This window comes from Ranitomeya imitator, chromosome 5 (genome assembly GCF_032444005.1).
Source record: "Ranitomeya imitator isolate aRanImi1 chromosome 5, aRanImi1.pri, whole genome shotgun sequence".
NCBI lineage: Eukaryota > Metazoa > Chordata > Amphibia > Anura > Dendrobatidae > Ranitomeya > Ranitomeya imitator.
In genome coordinates, this window is record NC_091286.1 from 663,481,739 (window position 1) to 663,506,368 (window position 24,630).

Sequence of the window (24,630 nt, forward strand, 5' to 3'; positions counted from 1 at the left end):
GCTTAGTTCCAGCTTGTATTTCTTTGGTTTGCTATTTTTCTGTCCAGCTTGCTATTTTTATTGTTGTCTTGCTTGCTGGAAGCTCTGGGACGCAGAGGGATCGCCTCCGCACCGTGAGTCGGTGCGGAGGGTCTTTTTGCGCCCTCTGCGTGGTCTTTTTGTAGGTTTTTGTGCTGACCGCAAAGTAACCTTTCCTATCCTCGGTCTGTTCAGTAAGTCGGGCCTCACTTTGCTAAATCTATTTCATCTCTATGTTTGTATTTTCATCTTTACTCACAGTCATTATATGTGGGGGGCTGCCTTTTCCTTTGGGGAATTTCTCTGAGGCAAGGTAGGCTTTATTTTTCTATCTTCAGGGCTAGCTAGTTCCTTCGGCTGTGCCGAGTTGCATAGGGAGCGTTAGGCGCAATCCACGGCTATTTCTAGTGTGTTTGATAGGATTAGGGATTGCGGTCAGCAGAGTTCCCACGTCCCAGAGCTCGTCCTTATTATCAGAAACTATCAGGTCTTTCCGTGTGCTCTTAACCACTAGGTCCATTGTTGTCCTGACCACCAGGTCATAACATCTAACCTATCCTGTCCTATCTAGCTAGAATGGCCTCCTGTGCTAAATCCTGTTTTTTCTGCCTGAGTATGTTTTTTCCTCTCCGACTCACCGCCAATATTTTTGGGGGGCTGTCTATCCTTTGGGGATTTTCTCTGAGGCAAGATAGTATTCCGATTTCCATCTTTAGGGGTATTTAGTCCTCCGGCTGTGACGAGGTGTCTAGGTGTGTTAGGTACACTCCACGGCCACTTCTAGTTGCGGTGTTAAGTTCAGGTTTGCGGTCAGTATAGTGGCCACTTTCTCCAGTGAAAGTTCTCATGCAGCTCCAAGGTCACCGGATCATAACAGAGTAGCCTGTAGAACAGTGGACAGTATTGTTGTAGATTTCCTAACTCGCCAAGTAATTGAGGCCATTCAGCTTGTTTGGTAAGAGATGCTGTTCGCAGCATAGTGATGAAGGTCTGGTTGACTTTCTCTTGCAAAGGCTGTTCCCTTGGGGATGATAGGCAGTTATTCTTAGATTCTTTCACTCATGGAAGTAGCAGAGTTTCTGGAATAATTGTGACTGAAAGGCAAGTCCACAGTCTGTGACAACTGCTTCAGGGCAACCATAATGTCTCACATATTCATGGTAGAAGGTGATAGCTGTAGACTGAGCTGTGAGATCTTTCACTGGTACAACGGCAAGGTATGATAAGGGCATGGTATGGTAAGGGCATAGGTGTAGCCTCAATGAGTTGGTTCCAGCTTTATGTCAATAAGGGCAACTAGGTCATTTGGTTTCTGAGAATGGATTGGATGAAGAGGAACTCTGGCATCTCTCTTACCAGCCTTGGTGAGGATGCAAGCTGAACATTCACAACACCAATTTTCAATGTCTGTAGGCATCCCAATCCAGTTTTGTGCATGCCAAAGTGCCCAGACTGGTCGTGGTAGGCATCAAGAACAATTCTGGCATCTTGCCGTGGGATTAGAATATGATGTAACCTTTCACCTGAAACAGGATCTAAAGTATTGTTCAGGATCAAGCCCTTTTGAATGAAGAGTCTTTTGCACTGCCTCCAAAGACGTTTAAACTCAAAATCAGGGCATTGTCTGCCTCTTCTGACAGATATTCTTCCCGTAGTTAGGTAATCATAGATCTCACCTTGGACATGAGACTTATTTTGAAGGGTTTGCCATCTCGATGGATCTTGGAATAGGTCAGGTTTCTGTTGAGGGACTTCATCAGTTTGTATAGCAGCAAAGGCGTTCTGTGTAGCAAACCTTTGTTAGAAAGGCAGCATCTCAACATCTTCCCACAGATCTTCCTCAGTAGGCTCTTCTCCTACAGGCAGATGAGGTAATACATCGGCATTGATGTTGGTCTTGCCACTGTGATACTTAATGTCAATACAGAAATTTTCCAAGTTTGAAGCCCATCTCTTTTCCAGAGCACTTAACCATGTAGTATTAAGGTGAGCAAAGGTTATTGTCCATATAAACGGTGAAGGGTGTGGCCATGAGATAATCTTTGAACTGCTCTGTGACTGCCCACACAAGAGCTAGCAGCTCTAACTTGAATGAACTGTAGTTGTTATCATTCCTCTCTGCTCCTCTAAAGCTTCGGCTGGCATAGGCAATGAATCTCTTTGTTATCCTGGATTTGTGATAGTACCCCTCTGAGGTTTTGGTAGCTGGCATCCATGTAGAAACGGAAAGGATAGCGGTAGTCAGGATACACCAGAATTGAAGGTGAAATCAATAGGCGTTTTAATGTCTGAAATGCAGTTTCTTGTCGTTCAGACCAATTAATTGGGAGTCTTTGATCATAGTTTTCTCTAGGGCAACCTCATAGCAGTTCTGTGAGTTGTTCAGCTATTTGTGCGAAACGAGGTATAAAGCGGCGATAGCAGCCCTCAAAACCTAGTAAACTTCTGACTTCGATCACCGTTCATGGGATGTCCCAGTCCTTGACAGCTACAATCTTTTCAGGATCAGGCTGGATGCCTTCGGCACTGACAACATGACCCAGGTAGTTGACTTTCGGCTTAAGCAGATGGCACTTTGATGGCTTTAATTTCAGGCCATGGTCAATGAGTATTTGAAATACCTCTGCAAGGTGGTATAAGTGCGAGAATACATGCTCACATTATCAAGATACAACAAAATGCCCTGGAAGTTAAGGTGACCAAAACATCTTTCTGTGAGTCATTGAAACATAGCAGGGGCATTGCATAACCCAAACGGCATACCATTAAACTCAAAGAGTCCCATCAGAGTGGTGAAGGCTTTCTTCTCCCTATCCTCAGGAGTCATGGGTACCTGCCAGCACCCGCTGGTTAAATCAAGAGTGGAGAAGTATGCCGCTGAGCCAAAAGCAGTGATGGATTCTTTAATTCGTGGGAGAGGATAGGCATCTTTGTGTGTAACATTGTTCAACTTTCTGTACTCTACACAAAATCTAATGTTGCCATCCTTCTTGTTCTCCAAGATGATAGGCACCACCCATGGGCTTTGACTTTCTCAAATAACTTCAGAATCTTTCATCTCCTTTAACAGCTTCTTTACTTGCCCATAGTTAACAGGAGGTACTGGATGGTGTCTTTCTTTGCTAGGGAGATGATCACCTGTCTGCATTTTGTGCTGGAACAGAGAAGTCTTGCAGAAGTCAAGTGGGTGCTTGCTAAAAGCTTGGCTGTGCCACTTAGCAAGTTTGGTGACATCATGGATGTGTTCGATGGGGTATTAGCATCCCCGACATTAAGTTTGTTCCACCAGAAGGTAGTGGGTGTATTAGTGCCTTTGGGAGTGGCTTTCCTTGACCTTGGATTAGCTACTGTCTTTTCATCTAGGATGTCTTCTGGATCAAGACTGTACAGTTGAGCAACTAAATTGAAGTTACATAGCTCGATAGGTGCATCACTCAGGTTGACTAGCCGTATTGGTACTCTACCATTGGAGATGGTGACGACACTTCTGGCAGCTTTTACCAGCGGCAGCCCCTCAATCTTGATGGAGTCAAGAAGAGCTACATAGTCTTTGTTGTTTCCAGGTCAAGCTCGGCACCATACTAGAGTATCGCTGTTGGCCATCAAGGTAACTAGTCATGTGTCGGTGATACGCACATGGCAGATTTCTTCTTTTCAGTTGGCAAACTTCTGTTGGGCACAGAGCACTTTAATAGTCCGCTGGGCGACTTGCCTGTAAGGGGAAGAAGCAGAAGTAAGAGAGGCATGCAAGGCATCGAGCAATTGAGGAAATACATGATGTATAACATTCATGCCTAGCACTATTGCTGTGGTATCTCCCTCAGCCTCAGTAATAATTACTGGGAAATAGATTGACCATTACTTGCAATCACGCATAACTTCGCTTTGCCCACAGGATTCAGAACATCATAATACCAATTCCTTTCAAAGGTTTGGCATTCAATTGTGGTAACTTTAGAACCAGTGTCTACTAAAGCTTCTAAAGGTACACCATCAAGCCATATGGTTATATACGGGCATTTGGAGATGAACCGGGAGATCCATTGCAATTGTCCCTCTGGGCCCTTGAATACACCTCCTGAGGGGCGGCCCTTGGCCTCAGTGGTGACCAGTTTAACTTATAGCATTGATACTTATAGTGCCGAGGATGCTCACAATAAGTACAGTAGACACAATCACCAAAAGAAGGTCTTCCAGAACCTGGGCAACTAGAACGTGGCTCTGGGGACATTGTCCGACTTACAGATGACTCACATGATGCAGGGGGTTGGCTATTTAGCGCCTTTAAGGTTTGACACATAGAATCAAGGACTTGGACAAGTGCATATGTGGTAGAAGATGCATGAATGAGAGTAGAGGCTGGCACAGACCACGTGGCCTGCATAAGAGAGACAGGTGAAAGGGGGGATACGGTGGATCTTCTAGCAGCCAGGTTAGGGGAATAAGGAGCAGGAGCCTAGCTGGTACAAGGTCAGTACCCACTACCCGCAAAGCTAGAGCTTTAAAGTCTAAGAAAGTCATGTTGAGATTTTGTGCTGCTAGAGTTGACTTTGTACAAGTCTGGATTCCACACCTTTTATGAATCTGTCAGTGATTATGTTTTCTGCAGCCACAGGGTCTAGAGTGTCTATTTGCTGCAAAGCCCTGTATGCAGACTGAAGGGCTAGTGTGTAGTCCCTCAGGATCTCACCTGGTTACTGACATCTGTTGTAAAATTTGAGACGCACCTCGCTGGGTGATTGGCATTCAAATTAGTTTTTAATGCTGGTGAGGATCTGTTCTATGCTGGTCTTCTCAGTAGATGGCCAGGAAGGGACTTCTTTGGCAGTCGGACCTTCAAGCTGTCCCAGTAGAAGTTGTACTCGCTGATGGGGAGAGAGCGAGAAAAGTTCAAGAGTGCACATTAGCTTTTATTTGAACCCACCAAGGATATGAGGATCTCCCCTGTAACTTGGGAGACTAGCAGTGTGACAGGGTTTGTGACAGAGCAGCAAGAGACACCAGGCCGATAAACAATTCAACAAGATTTATTGGAACAGGGAACTGGGATAACACAAATGAAAGTAATTCTGCAGCGTCCGTAATGAGTCCACAATGAGTCTACACAAAGGGAGCAGATCAGGGGGTGCCACCCGGCAATCCGACGCCAGGGAAATAGTCGTTGAGTGAATTCAATGGATCCAGCAGATGAGGGCCACAAAACAGTCCAACATGGCAGCTTTTAACCCTCCACACACTGGCACTGGGATCTTTCCTCAGCATAAGATCCCAGCCCTTCCCAAGTCACCACACAACTGAATCAGCCAACACATGAATCTATTGTTCTGTGTTCTGGGTCCACCCTTCCATGGGGGAGGTCTCCTCCACTGGTTGTTGACTCAAGCCTGATTACATGGCAGTCCAGGGACACAGGCCGGGAGAGGGACACGCTCTTACAACCCCTTCCCCCTCAATTTGTGTACGGACTAGTGACCTCTACAGGTCGCTTGTAAAGTACACATAAACATGGCCGACATAACTCAGCACCTGCCTGGACAATCAATTAGCATTTGTGTTGACTGCCTCTTCTTTATTGTATGGTGCAGTTAATGGCTAAAAGGTGGGCTCCATTTTACCTCCTCTTTGACTAAAACTCTGCTTCCTGCACCTACAAATCGAGATTGTAGCTCTCCCACATCATTTCCTTATACAATATCTGCAGGCAGGCCCCTCATCACCCCAACCACGCATTGCTTCACCCCAAAGCCAAAGTCCAGTTCTACACTTGGGATATTCTTCCATTGGCCTCCAGCTAATTCAATGGTAATCCCAGGTCCATGCTGTATAGCCTCTGGCTGAACCACTCTAGGATCAGCTATAGCAACAAACTACAAAAGAATAGGTGCAAAAAAAGTCCAAAATTGACAAAATCTTTATTAAATATATACATAACAAACATAACAAAACAAGGAATACAAAAATAGTGGGTTAAAAATAGTAGATGTCATGTACAACACGCATGGAGCATGACCACAAACCCACACAAATCAGCAGACTGGCAGAAGTTCAGTAAAGGTACCAGGTATGGAGAGAAATGCCCCAGAGTCACAAAAGCCAATAACTCTCTGACCGTCCAGCATGACCTCCTGTACGAGCTTTCTTTGAGGATTAAAGGAACTCACCCCATAAACCCCTAATGGTCGAACATGGGTTTCTGTGCTATTAGGCAAATCAATTTGTAGGGGTGGCACCTCTTCCTCCATTGTGTTTGGCTGTAAATAATTGATAGGCCAATTTGGTGCAGGGTCATTCCTCAATTGACCCTGAGGGCAGGTGTCTTGCAGATGCCGAGCCTGTCCACATCGGTAACATCTGCGCTGTATCGCACTCCTTCCCATGTGTACTCTGGTGACGGAAGAAAGTGAACCTGGAGGCTGATATCTATGTGACGGTGCATGAGGTGGTTGTTGGGGTTGAGACCGATTTCTCCACTGTATATTTAGGCAGGTGGCCTGCAGATTTCTGGGATGCCCACATCCATAACTCCTGCAGTATACTACTTTCTCTCTCTCTCTAAGTCACATGGGTATCAACATGAAGTGGTGGTCTAGTGGGAAAGCAAACTGGGGACTGAAGGACAAGAGACCACTGGTGGTGGGGTGTTGTTAGTTTTTACTCCATCCACCAGTAAATTTTTCCACTGATGCTTGATGGTGAGAACCTCATCAGCTAAAGCAGCAGCTTGCTCCACTGTCGCTGGTCTCCTCTCACGCACCCATTCTTGGATCTCAGCAGGGCATTTGGTGTAGAACTGTTCTTTTAGGATGACCTGGATGAAGGCCTCCCAAGTTAAGTCCCCCTCTCCCTCCAGCCAGCGGTGACACACTTGTTTAAGCCTGTGGGCATATATCCTGAAAGACACTTCCCCCTCACAGGCTAAGGAGCGGAACTGCGCTCTGTAAGTGTCTGGAGTTACAGCATAATGTTCAAGAATGGCCTCTTTTACCTCCTCATACTTACTGCTCCACCGGGGGTCCATAGCTCTGTAGGCATCGGCAGCTCCACCATCTAAGAGCCCCACCAGATGTCTGACCCACTCCCTTTCCGGGACTTCCATTAATCGACATTGATGTTCAAAGTCCTGGAAGAAGCCCTCAATGTCACCTGCAGCTTCGTTAAATGGCTTAAAGTCCTTACGGGATACCCTTGGGAATTCCCTCATGGTGGGTGCTGTGGTTGCAGTCTGTCTATAGCTTCTAGCTGCTTCCCCATGAGCTGCCTCTTCTTAGCTGTGTGAATTGCTTCCCTCTCATCCTCTATGGTGGCCTCATCCCCAAGCAATGCCATCTCCTCCTCATACCACACAACCCACTGACTTTTTTGGGTATTTACCTGCAGCTCCTGTCTTTCCTCCCTTTGCTGTGGGAATCCTTCTTCGGTTTTATCTTGCAGGTAAGCTCCTTCCAAAGCCTTAATTAGTTGGACCTTGGTGAGTCCTTTATAGCAGACTCCTAATTCACGGGCCTTTGTTTGTAAACTCCCCACAGTCCAGTTCCTGAATCCTGAGGTTCTGGTTCCAGACATTGATGAGCCGCTGTCCTCCATTCCCTCTGCTCTGATCCCACTGCTTGCCACCAGTTTGTGACGGGGTTTGCCACAGAGCAGCAAGAGACACCAGGCTGATAAACAATCCAACAAGATTTATTGGAACAGGGAACTGGGATAACACAAATGAAAGTAATTCTGCAGTATCCGTAATGAGTCCACAATGAGTCCACACTAGTCCACACAAAGGGAGCAGATCCGGGGGCGCCACGCTGCAATCCGACACCAGGGAAATAGAAATAGTCCTTGAGTGAATTCAATGGCTCCAGGAGATGAGAGCCACAACACATTCCAACATGGCGGCTTTTAACACTCCACACACTGGCACCATGATCTCGCCTCAGCATAAGATCCCAGCCCTTCCGAAGTTACCACACAACTGAATCAGCCAACACATGAGTCTAATTTTTTGTGTTCTGGGATCCACCCTTCCATGGGGAGGGCTATCCCCACTGGTTATTGACTCAAGCTTGACTACATGGCAGTCCAGGGACACAGGCCAGGGGAGGGACATGCTGTTACAAGGAGTTCCTAGGAAGAATGTCATGCCGGTCACCATGACAGTGCCTGGAGCTAGATTGGTGGCATTAGCCTGCTGGATTGGAGCACTAACTGGTGACGAGGATGATGCAGAGTTAGGAGACTGCCTAGCCATTATGAAGAGGATCAGACATTATTATAATAATGAAGGTACTGTCTCTTTAAGAATAAAGGCGACACTGTAGATTTAAGTGATGCACTATCATTCAATAACACAGTCTCTGAGATGGAAGGCTCCCCCTCTAGAATATAGCACTGCTGTGGATGAGAATCTGCATTTATCTGTACAACTTAGATGGCAGCAGATGTAGAAGAGCTGGTGCAGGCAGGCTCCACAAACAAGTGTAGGCAGCAGCACAGCATATACCAGGAGACAGTCTTTAGGGAGCATTCACTGGCAAGATAGTTTTTAATAAGCCGTTCTGAGACTTGTGGTGCCGTAATAGTAGATAGGCAGAGAAGAATATTATCCAGTTCGTGACACCACTTGTAAAGCCCTTGCAATGATGGGTTTTCCGTTCACTGCTATCCACCCCTGTCACGATATTGTATGAACTATCATATAAGATTAGTTTCTCTTGTTAGCCCACAAAACCCCCCTTCCCTTTCACTCAGGCAAGAGCTTGCCTGGTCAATGTATGTGGGGGAGTTTTATTGAAGAAAGTTATTTACAATCAAGCATAGCTGCAGTGGACAGTTGTACTAGCTGAAAGTGGTATAGAAGCTTCCAGAATCCATAAGAGTCTTTGTTCTAATAAGATAAGATATTGGGCCAACGATGTAGGCTAGAAAAACGAAAATACATATGGTTAACGTTCGTCGGCCGTTCTGTCAGTCACACTAAACATGAGCTTCTAACTCCATCAGGTAAAAAATAGGGATTTCTGTGTAATTATGCGTCACAAATAGGACATATTTGATCTCATTAGAATGCAAATGTTAATACAAGATGAATGCTGGGTTTGTTATGACTATGACATGTTCTGTAGCGGAGATACAGGCATTAGACAAACTTGTGTTAAATCTAGTAAGACTGAAGAGGTAGGACTGACTGGGTAAACCAACCCCTTTTAGTGATGTCACAGGCTGTGGTTCTTTAAGTGACTCCACTTTGCCCAGCCTTGAGAGTGAGTCTGAGTTTTTACCTGGGAAGCCCTGACTGCCAGTCCTAATGCATTGGGACATATGGACCTAGCCTGGTTGCCTGAAATGATCTGAACACATGTAAGTTTTATTTCTCATGTAATCCCTGTTTTTTTTATAATTACCTTGTACATATTTTCAATTGTCTCATATTGTAACATCTTTATATAACTTTTTATAAACACTGCCTTCTTTCGGAGTAAAATATATAAATTACTAGTTTTCGTTCTTCCTGTTCTAAAACGTACCCTAAGTCTTCTGAAGGGAATTACGCTACTGTTTTGGGTTAGCTTCGGACCCGTTTAATCGAAGCTGGTGGCAGCATACCGTGTGCGGGCCTTTGGGTGTCGTTGTAGCGACTGTGGCATTGATAATTATTGTTCCTGCCTGAGTGGGAGTAGTTAATCGCGTCGCTGCAGCGTGCCCAATAGCCAGTACATAGCAGGTAGCCTTTCTGGCGACTAATTACCCTACGTGCAGTACCTAATCTGACCAGAGAGTAAGGGGAGCGCCAGAGAGCTGCAAGTTTCAAGTGGAACTGGAAGCGGGATATACATAAATCCCTGCAGTTTGTGGTATATTGCAGAGTAGTGGGATACCTAGAATAAGCCCCTGCTGTAAACTAAGAGGTCAATAGCCTTGTGTGTGTTTTTTCATCACATTGTGGAGTGGAGGGATAACTAAGATAAGCCCCCAGCACATGTGATAGCCGTCTGTTGGCCTAAAGTCACCCCGATCTGTGATGTGGGGGTGACGGTCACGGTGGGAATCGTGACAACCCCCATTCAGCGTCCACGATAATGACCACAGACACAGCTCTCGGCGATAACAGTTTCATTTACTTTTGCAGGAATGGGAATATATGACACGGAGTAAATGCTTCACAGCTCACGGGGTAAAACCACAGCAATTACAGTACAGAGTTAGATTCTGACATGGAATTGAGGCTTCGGAGCTTTAAGAACCTGCTCCTTTAGATGTAATGCTTGTAAGTTGTATTCCACTGACCTGGGAGTTCTGGGGTAATTTCTAAGCTTATCGGGCCTACCAGAGGGTCTTGGAGAGAGGGAGCCTCCACATGTGCTGTGCTCCCAGAGATAGTTTGTTTCAGGCTGGGATTTTCCCAGCTCTCCCGGTCTAGATGGGCAGAAACTAGCATAGCCCCTCCTCTTGAAACCTCAGTTCTCGTTTCAAAACTTTACATTGTATACATTTCAACAGCAGATGGTGCTGGAACATAACAAATGAGAAAATACATGATTTAAATTAAACCACATCTATATATATATATATATATATATATATATACAGTGGGGCAAAAAAGTATTTAGTCAGTCAGCAATAGTGCAAGTTCCACCACTTAAAAAGATTAGAGGCGTCTGTAATTTACATCATAGGTAGACCTCAACTATGGAAGACAAACTGAGAAAAAAAAATCCAGAAAATCACATTGTCTTTTTTTTTAACATTTTATTTGCATATTATGGTGGAAAATAAGTATTTGGTCAGAAACAAAATTTCATCTGAATACTTTGTAATATATCCTTTGTTGGCAATGACAGAGGATAAACGTTTTCTGTAAGTCTTCACAAGGTTGCCACACACTGTTGTTGGTATGTTGGCCCATTCCTCCATGCAGATCTCCTCTAGAGCAGTGATGTTTTTGGCTTTTCGCTTGGCAACACGGACTTTCAACTCCCTCCAAAGGTTTTCTATAGGGTTGAGATCTGGAGACTGGCTAGGCCACTCCAGGACCTTGAAATGCTTCTTACGAAGCCACTCCTTCGTTGCCCTGGCGGTGTGCTTTGGATCATTGTCATGTTGAAAGACCCAGCCACGTTTCATCTTCAATGCCCTTGCTGATGGAAGGAGGTTTGCACTCAAAATCTCACGATACATGGCCCCATTCATTCTTTCATGTACCCGGATCAGTCGTCCTGGCCCCTTTGCAGAGAAACAGCCCCAAAGCATGACGTTTCCACCACCATGCTTTACAGTAGGTATGGTGTTTGATAGATGCAACTCAGTATTCTTTTTCCTCCAAACACGACAAGTTGTGTTTCTACCAAACAGTTCCAGTTTGGTTTCATCAGACCATAGGACATTCTCCCAAAACTCCTCTGGATCATCCAAATGCTCTCTTGCAAACTTCAGACGGGCCCGGACATGTACTGGCTTAAGCAGTGGGACACGTCTGGCACTGCAGGATCTGAGTCCATGGTGGCGTAGTGTGTTACTTATGGTAGGCCTTGTTACATTGGTCCCAGTTCTCTGCAGTTCATTCACTAGGTCCCCCCGCATGGTTCTGGGATTTTTGCTCACCGTTCTTGTGATCATTCTGACCCCACGGGGTGGGATTTTGCGTGGAGCCCCAGATCGAGGGAGATTATCAGTGGTCTTGTATGTCTTCCATTTTCTAATTATTGCTCCCACTGTTGATTTCTTCACTCCAAGCTGGTTGGCTATTGCAGATTCAGTCTTCCCAGCCTGGTGCAGGGCTACAATTTTGTTTCTGGTGTCCTTTGATAGCTCTTTGGTCTTCACCATAGTGGAGTTTGGAGTCAGACTGTTTGAGGGTGTGCACAGGTTTCTTTTTATACTGATAACAAGTTTAAACAGGTGCCATTACTACAGGTAATGAGTGGAGGAAAGAGGAGACTCTTAAAGAAGAAGTTACAGGTCTGTGAGAGCCAGAAATCTTGATTGTTTGTTTCTGACCAAATACTTATTTTCCACCATAATATGCAAAAAAAAATGATAAAAAAACAGACAATGTGATTTTCTGGATTTTTTTTTCTCAGTTTATCTCCCATAGTTGAGGTCTACCTATGATGTAAATTACAGACGCCTCTCATCTTTTTAAGTGGTGGAACTTGCACTATTGCTGACTGACTAAATACTTTTTTGCCCCACTGTATATATATATATATATATAATTGTCTAAGGGTCACTTCGGTCTGTCTGTCTGTCCTTCTGTTACGGTTATTCATTCGCTGATTGGTCTCGCCAGCTGCCTGTCATGGCTGCCGCGACCAATCAGCGACGGGCACAGTCCGGAAGAAAATGGCCGCTCCTTACTCCCCGCAGTCAGTGCCTGTCGCTCGCATACTCCCCTCCGGTCACCGCTAACACAGGGTTAATGCCGGTGGTAACGGACCGCGTTATGCCGCGGGTAACACACTCCATTACCACCGCTATTAACCCTGTGTGTCCCCAACCTTTTACTATTGATGCTGCCTATGCGGCATCAATAGTAAAAAAAGTAATGTTAAAAATAATAAAAAAACAAAAAACCTGCAATACTCACCCTCTGTTGTACGCTGAGCCGCTCGCGCCTGCCGCCATCTTCCTTTCCCAGCGATGCATTGCAAAATTACTCAGAAGATCTAGCGGTCTCGCGAGACCGCTAAGTCATCTGGGTAATTTCGCAATGCATCCTGGGAGCGCAACATGGCGGCAGCCGCGCGCCTATCGAAAGAGCTCCGCCGCACCCCAGGAGGCGGAGAGACAGGACGCTGAGGAGCAGCGACGAGAATGGTGAGTATGTTAAACTACAAGGGGCCCTCGTATCGTTAGGTGAGTATGTTTATTTTTTATTTTTTAACCTGTAACATACGTGGCTGGGCAATATACTACATCACTGGGCAATATACTACGTGGCTGGGCAATATACTACGTGACTCTGTGCTGTATACTATGTTGCTGTGCAATATACTACGTGGCTCTGTGCTTTATACTACATCACTGGGCAATATACTACGTCACTGGGCAATATCCTACGTAACTGCGCAATATACTACGTCACTGGGCAATATACTACGCGGCTGGGCAATATACTACATGGCTCTGTGCTTTATACTACGTCACTGGGCAATATACTACGTCACTGGGCAATATACTACGTGGCTCTGTGCTGTATGCTATGTCACTGTGCAATATACTATGTGGCTCTGTGCTGTATACTACGTCACTGGGCAATATACTACGTGGCTGGGCAATATACTACATAGCTGGGCAATATACTACGTGGCTGGGCAATATACTACGTGGCTGGGCAATATACTACGTGGTTCTGTGCTGTATACTATGTCACTGTGCAATATACTATGTGGCTCTGTGCTGTATACTACGTCACTGGGCAATATACTACGTGGCTGGGCAATATACTACATAGCTGGGCAATATACTACCTCTCTGGGCAATATACTACGTGGCTGGGCAATATACTACGTAACTGGGCAATGTACTACGTCGCTGGGCAATATACTATGTCACTGGGCAATATACTACATCACTGGGCAAAATACTACGTAACTGGGCAATATACTACGTCGCTGGGCAATATACTATGTCACTGGGGAATATACTACATAACTGGGCAAAATACTATGTAACTGGGCAATATACTATGTCACTGGGCAATATACTACGTCACTGGGCAATATACTACGTGGCTGGGCAATATACTATGTCACTGGGCAAAATACTACGTAACTGGGCAATATACTACGTCACTGGGCAAAATACTACGTAACTGGGCAATATACTATGTCACTGGGCAATATACTACGTCACTGGGCAATATACTATGTCACTGGGCAATATACTACGTCACTGGGCAATATGCTACATGGCTGAGCAATATACTACGTCACTGGGAAATATACTACGTGGCTGGGCAATATACTACGTGGCTGGGCAATATACTATGTAGCTGGGCAATATACTACGTGGCTGGGCAATATACTACATCACTGGGCAATATACTACGTGGCTGGGCAATATACTACGTAACTGGACAATATACTACGTGACTGGGCAATATACTAGGTGGCTGGGCAATATACTATGTGGCTGGGCAATATACTACGTGGCTGGGCAATATACTACGTAGCTGGGCAATATACTACGTGGCTCTGTGCTGTATACTACGTCACTGGGCAATATACTACGTGGCTGGGCAATATACTACATAGCTGGGCAATATACTACCTCTCTGGGCAATATACTACGTGGCTGGGCAATATACTATGTGGCTGGGCAATATACTACGTAACTGGGCAATGTACTACGTCGCTGGGCAATATACTATGTCACTGGGCAATATACTACATCACTGGGCAAAATACTACGTAACTGGGCAATATAGTACGTCGCTGGGCAATATACTATGTAACTGGGGAATATACTACATAACTGGGCAAAATACTATGTAACTGGGCAATATACTATGTCACTGGGCAATATACTACGTCACTGGGCAATATACTACGTGGCTGGGCAATATACTATGTCACTGGGCAAAATACTACGTAACTGGGCAATATACTACGTCACTGGGCAAAATACTACGTAACTGGGCAATATACTATGTCACTGGGCAATATACTACGTCACTGGGCAATATACTATGTCACTGGGCAATATACTACGTCACTGGGCAATATGCTACATGGCTGAGCAATATACTACGTCACTGGGAAATATACTACGTGGCTGGGCAATATACTACGTGGCTGGGCAATATACTATGTAGCTGGGCAATATACTACGTGGCTGGGCAATATACTACATCACTGGGCAATATACTACGTGGCTGGGCAATATACTATGTAACTGGACAATATACTACGTGACTGGGCAATATACTAGGTGGCTGGGCAATATACTATGTGGCTGGGCAATATACTACGTGGCTGGGCAATATACTACGTAGCTGGGCAATATACTACGTGGCTCTGTGCTGTATACTACGTAACTGGGCAATATACTATGTGGCTGGGCAATATACTACGTGACTGGGCAATATACTACATGACGGGGCAATATACTACGTAACTGGGCAATATACTACGTCACTGGGAAATATACTATGTGGCTGGGCAATATACTACGTGGCTGGGCAATATACTACGTGGGCTGTGCAATATACTACGTGGACATGCATATTCTAGAATACCCGATGCGATAGAATCGGACCACCATCTAGTGTCTTAATAACAGTAAAGGAGTAGCTAGAATGTGAGCTATAGTGTACACTCCAGGGGTATTTAAAGGGACATAACCTGGACCAGGTCACTACGTATGTGGCTATTCTCTAGACCAGGGGTGGGGAACCTCAGGCCCATGGGCCATTTATGGCCCTTGATGACCTTTTCTCCGACCCACTGGCAGATTCCCGTTTACTACAGTTCTTGGGCCGGCAGCTGTGTTTGACAGCTGCAAGCCCTTTAATTTCTTCTTGCCCTGTGAGCATGTGCATGCAGCATTCACTACTAATTGCTGAGGTGCATGCAGTGAAAGATCATGTCCTGACGCTAGTGTCAGTGTCAGGATGTACCTTGTGGGAGGATTTAGAGCGCAACTTGTACTGCCCCTAAGACCATTGGCAGAAAAATATTCCCCACCCCTGCTCTAGACTTTAGACTGCTGTTTGACCCTTTATAAACCTTGAAACATGATTTGGGCAATAAAACAAATTTACAGTGGTTTATGAGAGTTTGTGAACCCTTTTGGATTTTCTATATTTCTACATAAATTGGCCTTAAAATTGCAAGAGATTTTCACACATCTTCTAAATGCAGCTGAACAAAACCAAATCAAACAATTGAGTTCAAAATATTAAACGTTGTTGTTTTTTTAAATGAGGATAATGATCCATTATAATGACTAAGAGTGGCTAAAATGAGCCTTTGTTTTCTGTATCGTATGTGGCGTGACTCTCTTGTGCAGCAGTAACTGCATCTAAAAGTTTACGTTAATTGCTGATTAGTTCTGTGCATCAGCTTGGAGGAATTTTAGCCCATTCTTCCCCACAATGCAGCTTTAACTCTGTTATGTTGGAGAGTTTTCTTCCTCGAACTGCTTGCTTCAGGCCCCTCCATAGAATTAAAGACAGGACTTTAATTTGGCTATTTCAAACCCTTAACTTTATTCTTCTTTAACTATTTTTGTAGAACAACTTGTGTGCTTAGAGTCAGTCTCTTGCTGCATGATCAATGCTCTCTTTACATTCAATTTATGGACAAAAGTCCTGACATTTTCTTTTAGCATTTTCTAATAAACATCATAATTAATTTTCCAGAAGCAGCAAAATAGATAAACTATGATATTACCACCTCTGTTTTTTGCAGTCCTACCATGTCCTTCAGGTTGATTCATGCATATTAACATTAGTTAATGAGAGTGAGGCCTTTAGTTACTTATAGGTTATCTTGGGTTTCTTTGTGATATCGCAGACTATTATATGCCTTACTCTTGGAGTGATGTTTGTTGGTCGACCACTACTGAGGAGTGAAATAACGGTCTTAAATGTACCATTTATGCACAATCTGTCTGACTGTGGATTGCCGGAACACAAACTCTTTAAAGATGGTTTGTAACCCTTTTGGAGCCTGATGAGCATAAAACAATTCTTCTATCATACTCAGAAATCTCATTTTTGCATAATACACTTTCACAAACATGTTGTAAAGAACAGACTCTCATATATCCTTCTTAATTAAATTAAAAAGGTCACCCACTCACACTTGCTTGTCATCCCATTGATTGGCAACACCAAACTCTCATTTTACCTTCAAATTTTCTGCATATCCTAAAGATACACATACATGTACTCAGTAGGATTCAAGATGGAGACTGATGAAAATAATAGGATTTTCAAGGACTCTAACTGTAGGCCTATATGGATTCAGATATTTTTGATGGTTACCTTATCCAAAAGGTTACATATTTTGGGGATTGAATTTCACCAAGATAATCATTCTTAAATTTTTGCAGGGAACTCACATAATGCCGTCACTGACATCTGTCCTACGAGATGACAAGCACTTCAAGAAACCTGATGAGTTTTACCCGCAACATTTTCTGGACTCTGATGGAAACTTTGTCAAAAACGAGGCCTTTATACCATTTTCTGCTGGTGAGTAACATCAAAGTAAAAATGGTAGATAATTCAACCACCTCAGAGGCTTTCTGCCACGAGACTCCCTGATAGCCTAATACTATTATGTTAATAACAAGCTACAAAGATATCCTACCAATAATTAAGAAGGATGGAGATCCTAAGAATACCAATAAAAAAGCAAAAGAGATTTGTCTATTAGTGATGGGCGAGCACTAAAATGCTCGGATGCTCGTTGCTTGGGTCGAGCAAATTGTAACGCTCGGGCGCTCGACCCGAGCAACGAGCCCAATGTAATTCTATGGGAAAACCGAGCACTTTTGTGGTGGCCCCCCGGGGGTCTTTTTGGTGTCTATAAACATCGTAAATAGATGAAAACAGTGCCCAAATGACATGGGGAAGACTCCTGGAAGCATTTCTGACTCCCAGATCACAGCTATGAACAATGTTGTCAGAGTCTTACAACATTTTTACAGATGCACAATAAAACATACAAAACTGAAACCAAAATGGATTTTCCTGCGAAATATGTTAAGGAACATCCTTTCCAGGGTAAAGATTTGTATGTAAGGCAAAAGAAATAACCCAAAACAAAAATGTTCCTCTATCACTTGGGCTTTGTCCACACGTAGCGTTTTTGATGCATTTTTCAACTTTACTATTGCTTTCAATCAAGACAAATGCATTCACTGGGAAATGTCATTTTAACATTTAACAACCTTATCTGGCCATGTGGAGTGTGACACATCATCAGACACATCCTGTTTCATTTATGAAGGAGGGACTCTGAAAGTCACAAAGTCTGTTTTTATAGGGCCAGCAGTCAGCCCTCATTATTCTTAGAGAAACATCAGCCGGCTATGCTTTGTTGTTCCCATTATTAAACAGTGGGTCTCTTAGACTGTTATTGCATATGCAGTGAGTGGCAGGGCTGCCAAAAACTTGTACGCACCCCAATAACCCATTGATCAGACATCCTGGATGGCCACATGCAACCAAAGTTCCCAGTATTCATTTGGTACTCCCATACTGTTTGAATATGCATTGAATGCAAGGTCTGTCCTGCCCCAAAGTTACACGCACCCCAATAAGCTTTTGAACCCACGTACTGGATGGCCACTTTAAACCAAACTTCACATTATTCATTTGGTACTCCCATAATGTTTGCCCATGATGTGAATGCAAGGCCTACTTAAAATTTGGACACACCCCAACAACCCATTGAACAGACGTCCTGGATGGCCACATTAAACCAAACTTCCCACTATTACGATTTTTTTAAGTCACATAAAGTTTCCCCATATGGGCCAGGCATGGTATGTGTGTGAGCTTGCCTCGACTCAGACCCGTCACCAGGTTCCAGCTATTGTCACCCACGAACATGCATGGCTGTAGGTTTAGCAGTGTCAGCCACAGATCTGCCTGCTCATTCTGAGCTGTCCACAACTCTTCAGCATTTTGCGGTTTGTCGCCTTAGCATATTACCTTCAGTACCGCCTGTTGACGCTTGACTGAGGCAGTGTTGCAGTGCCTCCTGCTTGTGACTGGTGTGATGGGGACATGGAGACTGAAAAGGAGGAGAAGGGGGTGTAGGAGCTGTAGACGGTGGGGGCAACCCTGATAGAAATAGGGACCGCAATTCTTGACATCGGGAGGACATGGTCCATCCCAAGATCAGACTGGGTCCCGGCTTCCACTATGTTAGCCCAGTGTGTCGTCAGCCAGATGTAACATCCTTGCTCACAAGAACTTGTCCACGTGTCTGTGGTTAGATGTACTTTCCTAGTAGCAGCATTGTTGAGGGCACAGCTAATGTTGTCGGACACATGCTTGTGTAATGTGGGGACGGCACACCGGGAGAAATAGTGGCATCTGGGGACTGAGCACATTGGGATGGCCGCCACCATCAGGTTGAAGAAAACATCCATCTCCACAAGCCTAAAAGGCAACATTTCTAGCAGGTGCAGACAAGAAATGTGTAAATTTAGTAGTGTGGCCTGTGGGGCTTTGGCTGCTTATTTCCGCTTGCGTTTCAAGGACTGGAGTATGGACAACTGAACGCTATGCTGGGATAAGAACATGGACATGCTTGCTGATGATGCTAGTTTAGTGTGTGCAATGACAGTTGCAGGGTATCTTTGCAGCCACCATGGACAGGGGATCGGCTTGCACGCACAACAGTGGAAGAAGCACTGGTGTCACCCACAGACACTGTTGCTGGACATTGTGGTTCGGCCCACAAAGTTGGGTGCTTTGCTGCCATGTGCCTGATCATGCTGGTGGTGGTCAGGCTGTTTTTTTTATACTTCTGCTGTTGCGGGCCAGGCAGGTGGTGCAAATGGCCTGTTTGGGGTTATTGGCAGAGTCTTTGAAAAACAACCAGACTCGGGAAGACCTATCACTTGTACTGGCAACTTCCGTCATGTTAGCATTATGGGGAACGGTTGCCTTCTGTCTGTTGCCAACACAATGCTTCTTCCTGCCTGTTGGGGTGCTATGCCTCCCTCCACATGTGTGCTGCTATCCCCACTCTGCAGGTCCTCCTGTCAGTTTAGGTCAGTTACTATATATACTAGAATATAGCGATGCAAAAACAATTCTTTGATCCATAAAGTAGTTTTTATTGTGTAAAAGCTGCAAAACATAAAAAATGATATAAATGTGATATTGCTATATAAATGTGCTATTGCTGATATAAATGTGATACAGCATAAAAACAGAAAAAAAATTCTTTAATTGCTGGTTTTGTTCATTCTTTCTCACAAAAATGGGAATAAAAAGTGATAAAAACATGTTAGGTGCTCGAAAATGGTAGCAATAAAAATATCAACTCGCCCCACAAAAAGCAAGCAATCACATGAATCTGCCGGCCGATAATGTGTATAGGAAAATTATAGCTGTCAAAATATGGCAATGCAAAAACTTATTTTTGCAAAAAAAAGTGTCCTTTAATGTGTGACACAAAGCTATCTTATCACATACTGTGAAGAGCAAAAAGGTAACAATGTTTTGAACTTTTGACTTCCTAGATCCATATCTCAACATTCACTACAGCTTTGATCGTGAGACTAAAGGTACTGTCACACTAGACGATATCGCTAGCGATCCGTGACGTTGCAGGGTCCTCGCTAGCGATATCGTCCAGTGTGACAGGCAGCAGCGATCAGGCCCCTGCTGTGATATCGCTGGTCGGGGAAGAAAGCCCAGAACTTTGTTTCGTCGCTGGATCTCCCGCTGACATCGCTGAATCGGCGTGTGTGACACCGATTCAGCGATGTCTTCGCTGGTAACCAGGGTAAACATCGGGTCACCGCTCTGCTTTCCGGCCGCTGTGCTCACAGCCAGAGCAGAGAAGCACAGCGCCGGGGACAGACAGCGGTAGGTAAGTATGTAGTGGTTGTTTTTTTTACTTTAACGATGGTAACCAGGGTAAACATCGGGTTACTAAGCGTGGCCCTGCGCTTAGTAACCCGATGTTTACCCTGGTTACCGGGGACCTCGGGATCGTTGGTCGCTGGAGAGCTGTCTGTGTGACAGCTCTCCAGCGACCAAACAGCGACGCTGCAGCGATTCGGATCGTTGTCGGTATCGCTGCAGCGTCGCTTAGTGTGACGGCACCTTAACATCATTTTATAGACAATCATCTTGGTTATCTCATACAGAAATTTGACTGGCAACTTTTTAGCATATGATTAGTTATGCAGATTCTTGTCATGTCACTGCGTTGTTACTGTTTTGCTCCTAGTGGTGGAAAAATCTTTTTCTTCCTTAATACTGCAATATACAACCTGTTCTCACATTACGTAATAGCTCAGTGTGTTATTAGGTTGATTCCCAAGTGAAAGGTCATTGGTTCAAATCGAGGAGCAGCCAAGACGATTTCCCAAGAAAAGAGAAACCGTATCATTCAGCTCGTCGATAGCGGTCTCTTGGCCAAGAAAATTGCCAAACTGCATCATGTGAGTGCCGTGACAGTTGGAAGAATAAAAAATGAAGTCTGTCCATCCATTGGCCAAAAGGTGAACATCCAGGCAAAATAAGGGAGTCAACAAGTCAGCTCATCCCAAGGTATATCAGTTCTGGCACGACAGACACGACATTGTTGGGGGCTCGAATGCTTCATAATAATGAGATCACAGTCAACGATGCAAGCACCATGCGACACACATTACACAAGTCTGGAATGGTGGCATGAAATAAGGTGAGGAAGCCACAACCTCAATATTGTCATATGAAGCGTCTCTTCAAGTTTGCAAACAAGTACGAAAAGTGGACAATTAAAGAATTGAAAGAGGTGATTTGGAGCGATGACATCAAAGTCAATGACTAGTCTCTGATAGGTGCAAATGGGTCTGAAAAAAACAAGGGACAAAGGAGCTAACAAATTGAGAAATTGATGGAAATGTCAAGTTCGGTGGAGGAAACCTGCTGATATGGAGTTGTTTCACGGCTAAAGGCATTGGATACTTGAACAGGATCGATGGTGGTCTTAATGCTGAGCTACATGTGAGTATCCTACAAGATGAGTTACTTCATAGACTCCAATACTATGGATATGAAAAGGATGACATAGTGTTCCAACAGGGCAACAACATGAATCATACAACGAGATTGGCAAAGAAATGGTTCAATGACGGTAAAGTAGAGGTGCTGAAATGGCCCTCTGTTGTGAATTCTGTTATCGAACTCCCTCCTGTGGTCATGAATGGTACTTCGGCGAATTCTGTCCATGGACTTCCTCTGGTGGCTGTGAGTGGAGCTGCTGGTTCTGAGGTTCCTTCCACAGGTGACCTAGTTTATTCTTAGGCTGCTGCTCTATTTAACTCCACTCTGATCGTTACTCCATGCCAGCTGTCAATGTTCTTGTACTGGTTCAGTTCGCTCTTGGATCTTTCTGGTGACCTGTCTACTCCAGCAGAAGCTAAGTCCCTGCTAGTTAATTATTTGCTCATTGTTTCCTTGTCCAGCTTGCTATCATGATTTTGCCTTGCTAGCTGGAAGCTCTGGGATGCAGAGTGGCACCTCCGCACCGTGAGTCGGTGCGGAGGTCTTTTTGCACACTCTGCATGGTCTTTTTGTAGTTTTTTGTGCTGACCGCAAAGATACCTTTCCTATCCTCAGTGTGTTTAGTAAGTCTGGCCTCCCTTTGCTGAAACCTGTTTCATTTCTGTGTTTGTGATTTTCATCTTAACTCACAGTCAATATATGTGGGGGGCTGCATTTTCCTTTGGGCAATTTCTCTGAGGCAAGGTAGGCTTTATTTTCTATCTCTAGGGCTAGTTAGCTCTTAGGCGGTGAAGAGGCGTCTAGGCAGAGTTAGGTACGCTCCACGGCTATTTCTAGTTGTGTGATAGGATTAGGGGTTGCGGACAGCACAGCTCCCACTTCCCAGAGCTTGTCCTGTGTGAGTTTAACCATCAGGTCATTCCGGGTGCTCCTAACCACCAGGTCCTTAACATCCCTCACAGTCCCCAGACCTCAACCCAATCAAACATTTGTGGGTAGAATTGAAGAAAAAACTGTACACAAATCCAAGTGAGCCGACCAGTAATGCACCAACTTTAGGTGGATTTAGAAAATACTAACAAAATAAAAAAAAATGTTTTTTAGATCTTCAGGAGCAAAACAGTAATGATGCAGGGACATAACCAGAATCTGCATAACTAATCATAAATAGTTGCAAGTCAAATTTTAAGTATAAGAGATCCAAGATGATTGTCTATAAAATGATGACTGTCTCAACTTCAAAGCAGAAGTGGATAATGAGATATGGAGCCTAAAAGTCAAAAGTTCAAAACATATTTACCCTTTTGATCTTCACTGTAAACGGCATGAGAAACGGTGTACAAAAATAAATAAAAGCAATTCTGGCTTATGATCCAATGGTGCATGTCTTTTTAAGTTTGCATAAAAGCGCAGTCAGCCACAGTTTTCTGCACTTCTAAAAAGAAGGGCTCCGCTGAACAGAGGCCAGATGGAGTCCAAAGTAAGTCTGCTTATTATAGTGAATGGACCTGTTGGGGTTTCATCTGAATATCATAACTCAGAGATTTAGATAGAAATCCCAATGCAAGTGCTCAGCGTAGAGCGCAGGATAAATGTGATTGAAAATGTTATGTAAAATGTTCCCAATAAAAGCTTCAACTCAGTCCACACAAAAAGCAAGTTCCCACTCTGGTTTGTTATCTGTCAATTGAATATAAGTGGTTTCCATGTTACTGCTAGCACAAAGGCTCTGAAAAAGTGCTATAGCTCCTTGCTCCCAAAAAGAAATCCAGCAAGTTCTGCACTGCCAAATCCAAGTGCCCCTCCCTTGTGAACCCTAGAGTGTGACTAAACTACATTTAGCGTCCACATGTTTGGCATTTCTGTAGTGCTGAGAGCTTGCTTAATTTATGAGGTCCATGTCTCCAGCTACTTAAGCTGGACACAATGTATGTGCACAAAAATGTACCAGGCACTACAATGTATTGGGCACTGCAACATGCTACAATAAACATGCCAGTCCACCTCTAAGACCAGTTGCCATGGGCGACTGCTTCACTGTGTATTCTGTAAATGCCAGGCATCTCACTTCCCCTGGCTGTTTGGCTCCATTTGCCTGTGTAGTCTCACACAGGTGGAGCTCTGCAGAGTCGACTGCTCTGCACTCCTGCAAACACCAGACTGACACTGACTCTGACCCTTACTCACCCAAACACTTTACTGCAGGGCATTTAAACAAGAACCAGTAGCCTTCAGCCACATAGAAAACCTGACCAGGAATGAAACGGACTGCAAAACTACTATCTGCAGTCTGTTTCAAAACAAAAGCCCAGCCGTTTTTCTCAAATCCGCCCTGGACAAGTAGCTTGTCCAAGACTAACACTTATTCACTTTTTATCCTGCATTGCAATCACAGCTACACCTGTGACTTTAATGCACTCCCATAGCCTCAACATTCCTCCATGCACATCCTGGGGAGAGCATACTGTGACACGCTACATGTGACACCGGTCACTGCCTCACATATCACCCCCTTTATTCAAACCTGTGGGGTTGAACACTTGTCACCCCACATGGGCGCATGACAGGGCATCCGCATTTCCCTGTGACACCCCCATCCGACACTGTGCTGAGAAACCAAAGTAGGGCCCGGAACCATGGGTTAACACACGCATTCCTCCCCTTTGCATTTCTGCTCCAAACTTTGTTACCCGACCATCCACCTTGCCGTTCTCCATTGCAGACAACACGCCTGACTGACAGTAGACTTGGGCCAGTTTCAGTTGGCCTTGACCCAGTTTATCTGGGGTTCACTAACCCCACAGCTCATCCCGTAACCTGAGTAGCTGCCTTTGGTCCCTTGGTACCATTTCCTCCATACCCTTACCTGTGCCTTGGTGTCTATGTTACGCTGGATCACCGAGGCCCACCCCGATAACTCTGGGCATACATCCGTA

General features: G+C 44.6%; 1 protein-coding gene across 2 annotated transcripts in view; it reads left to right on the forward strand.

Annotated features, from left to right (window-relative positions):
• Positions 1-24,630, forward strand: part of LOC138638714 (cytochrome P450 2C5-like) — a 137,620-nt gene that overhangs the window by 100,522 nt on the left and 12,468 nt on the right. For both annotated transcript variants that reach the window (XM_069728231.1, XM_069728230.1), the window contains one exon: positions 17,065-17,206. In XM_069728231.1, coding sequence (XP_069584332.1) covers positions 17,065-17,206 — 142 coding nt within the window. The remainder of the gene's footprint in view (positions 1-17,064; positions 17,207-24,630) is intronic.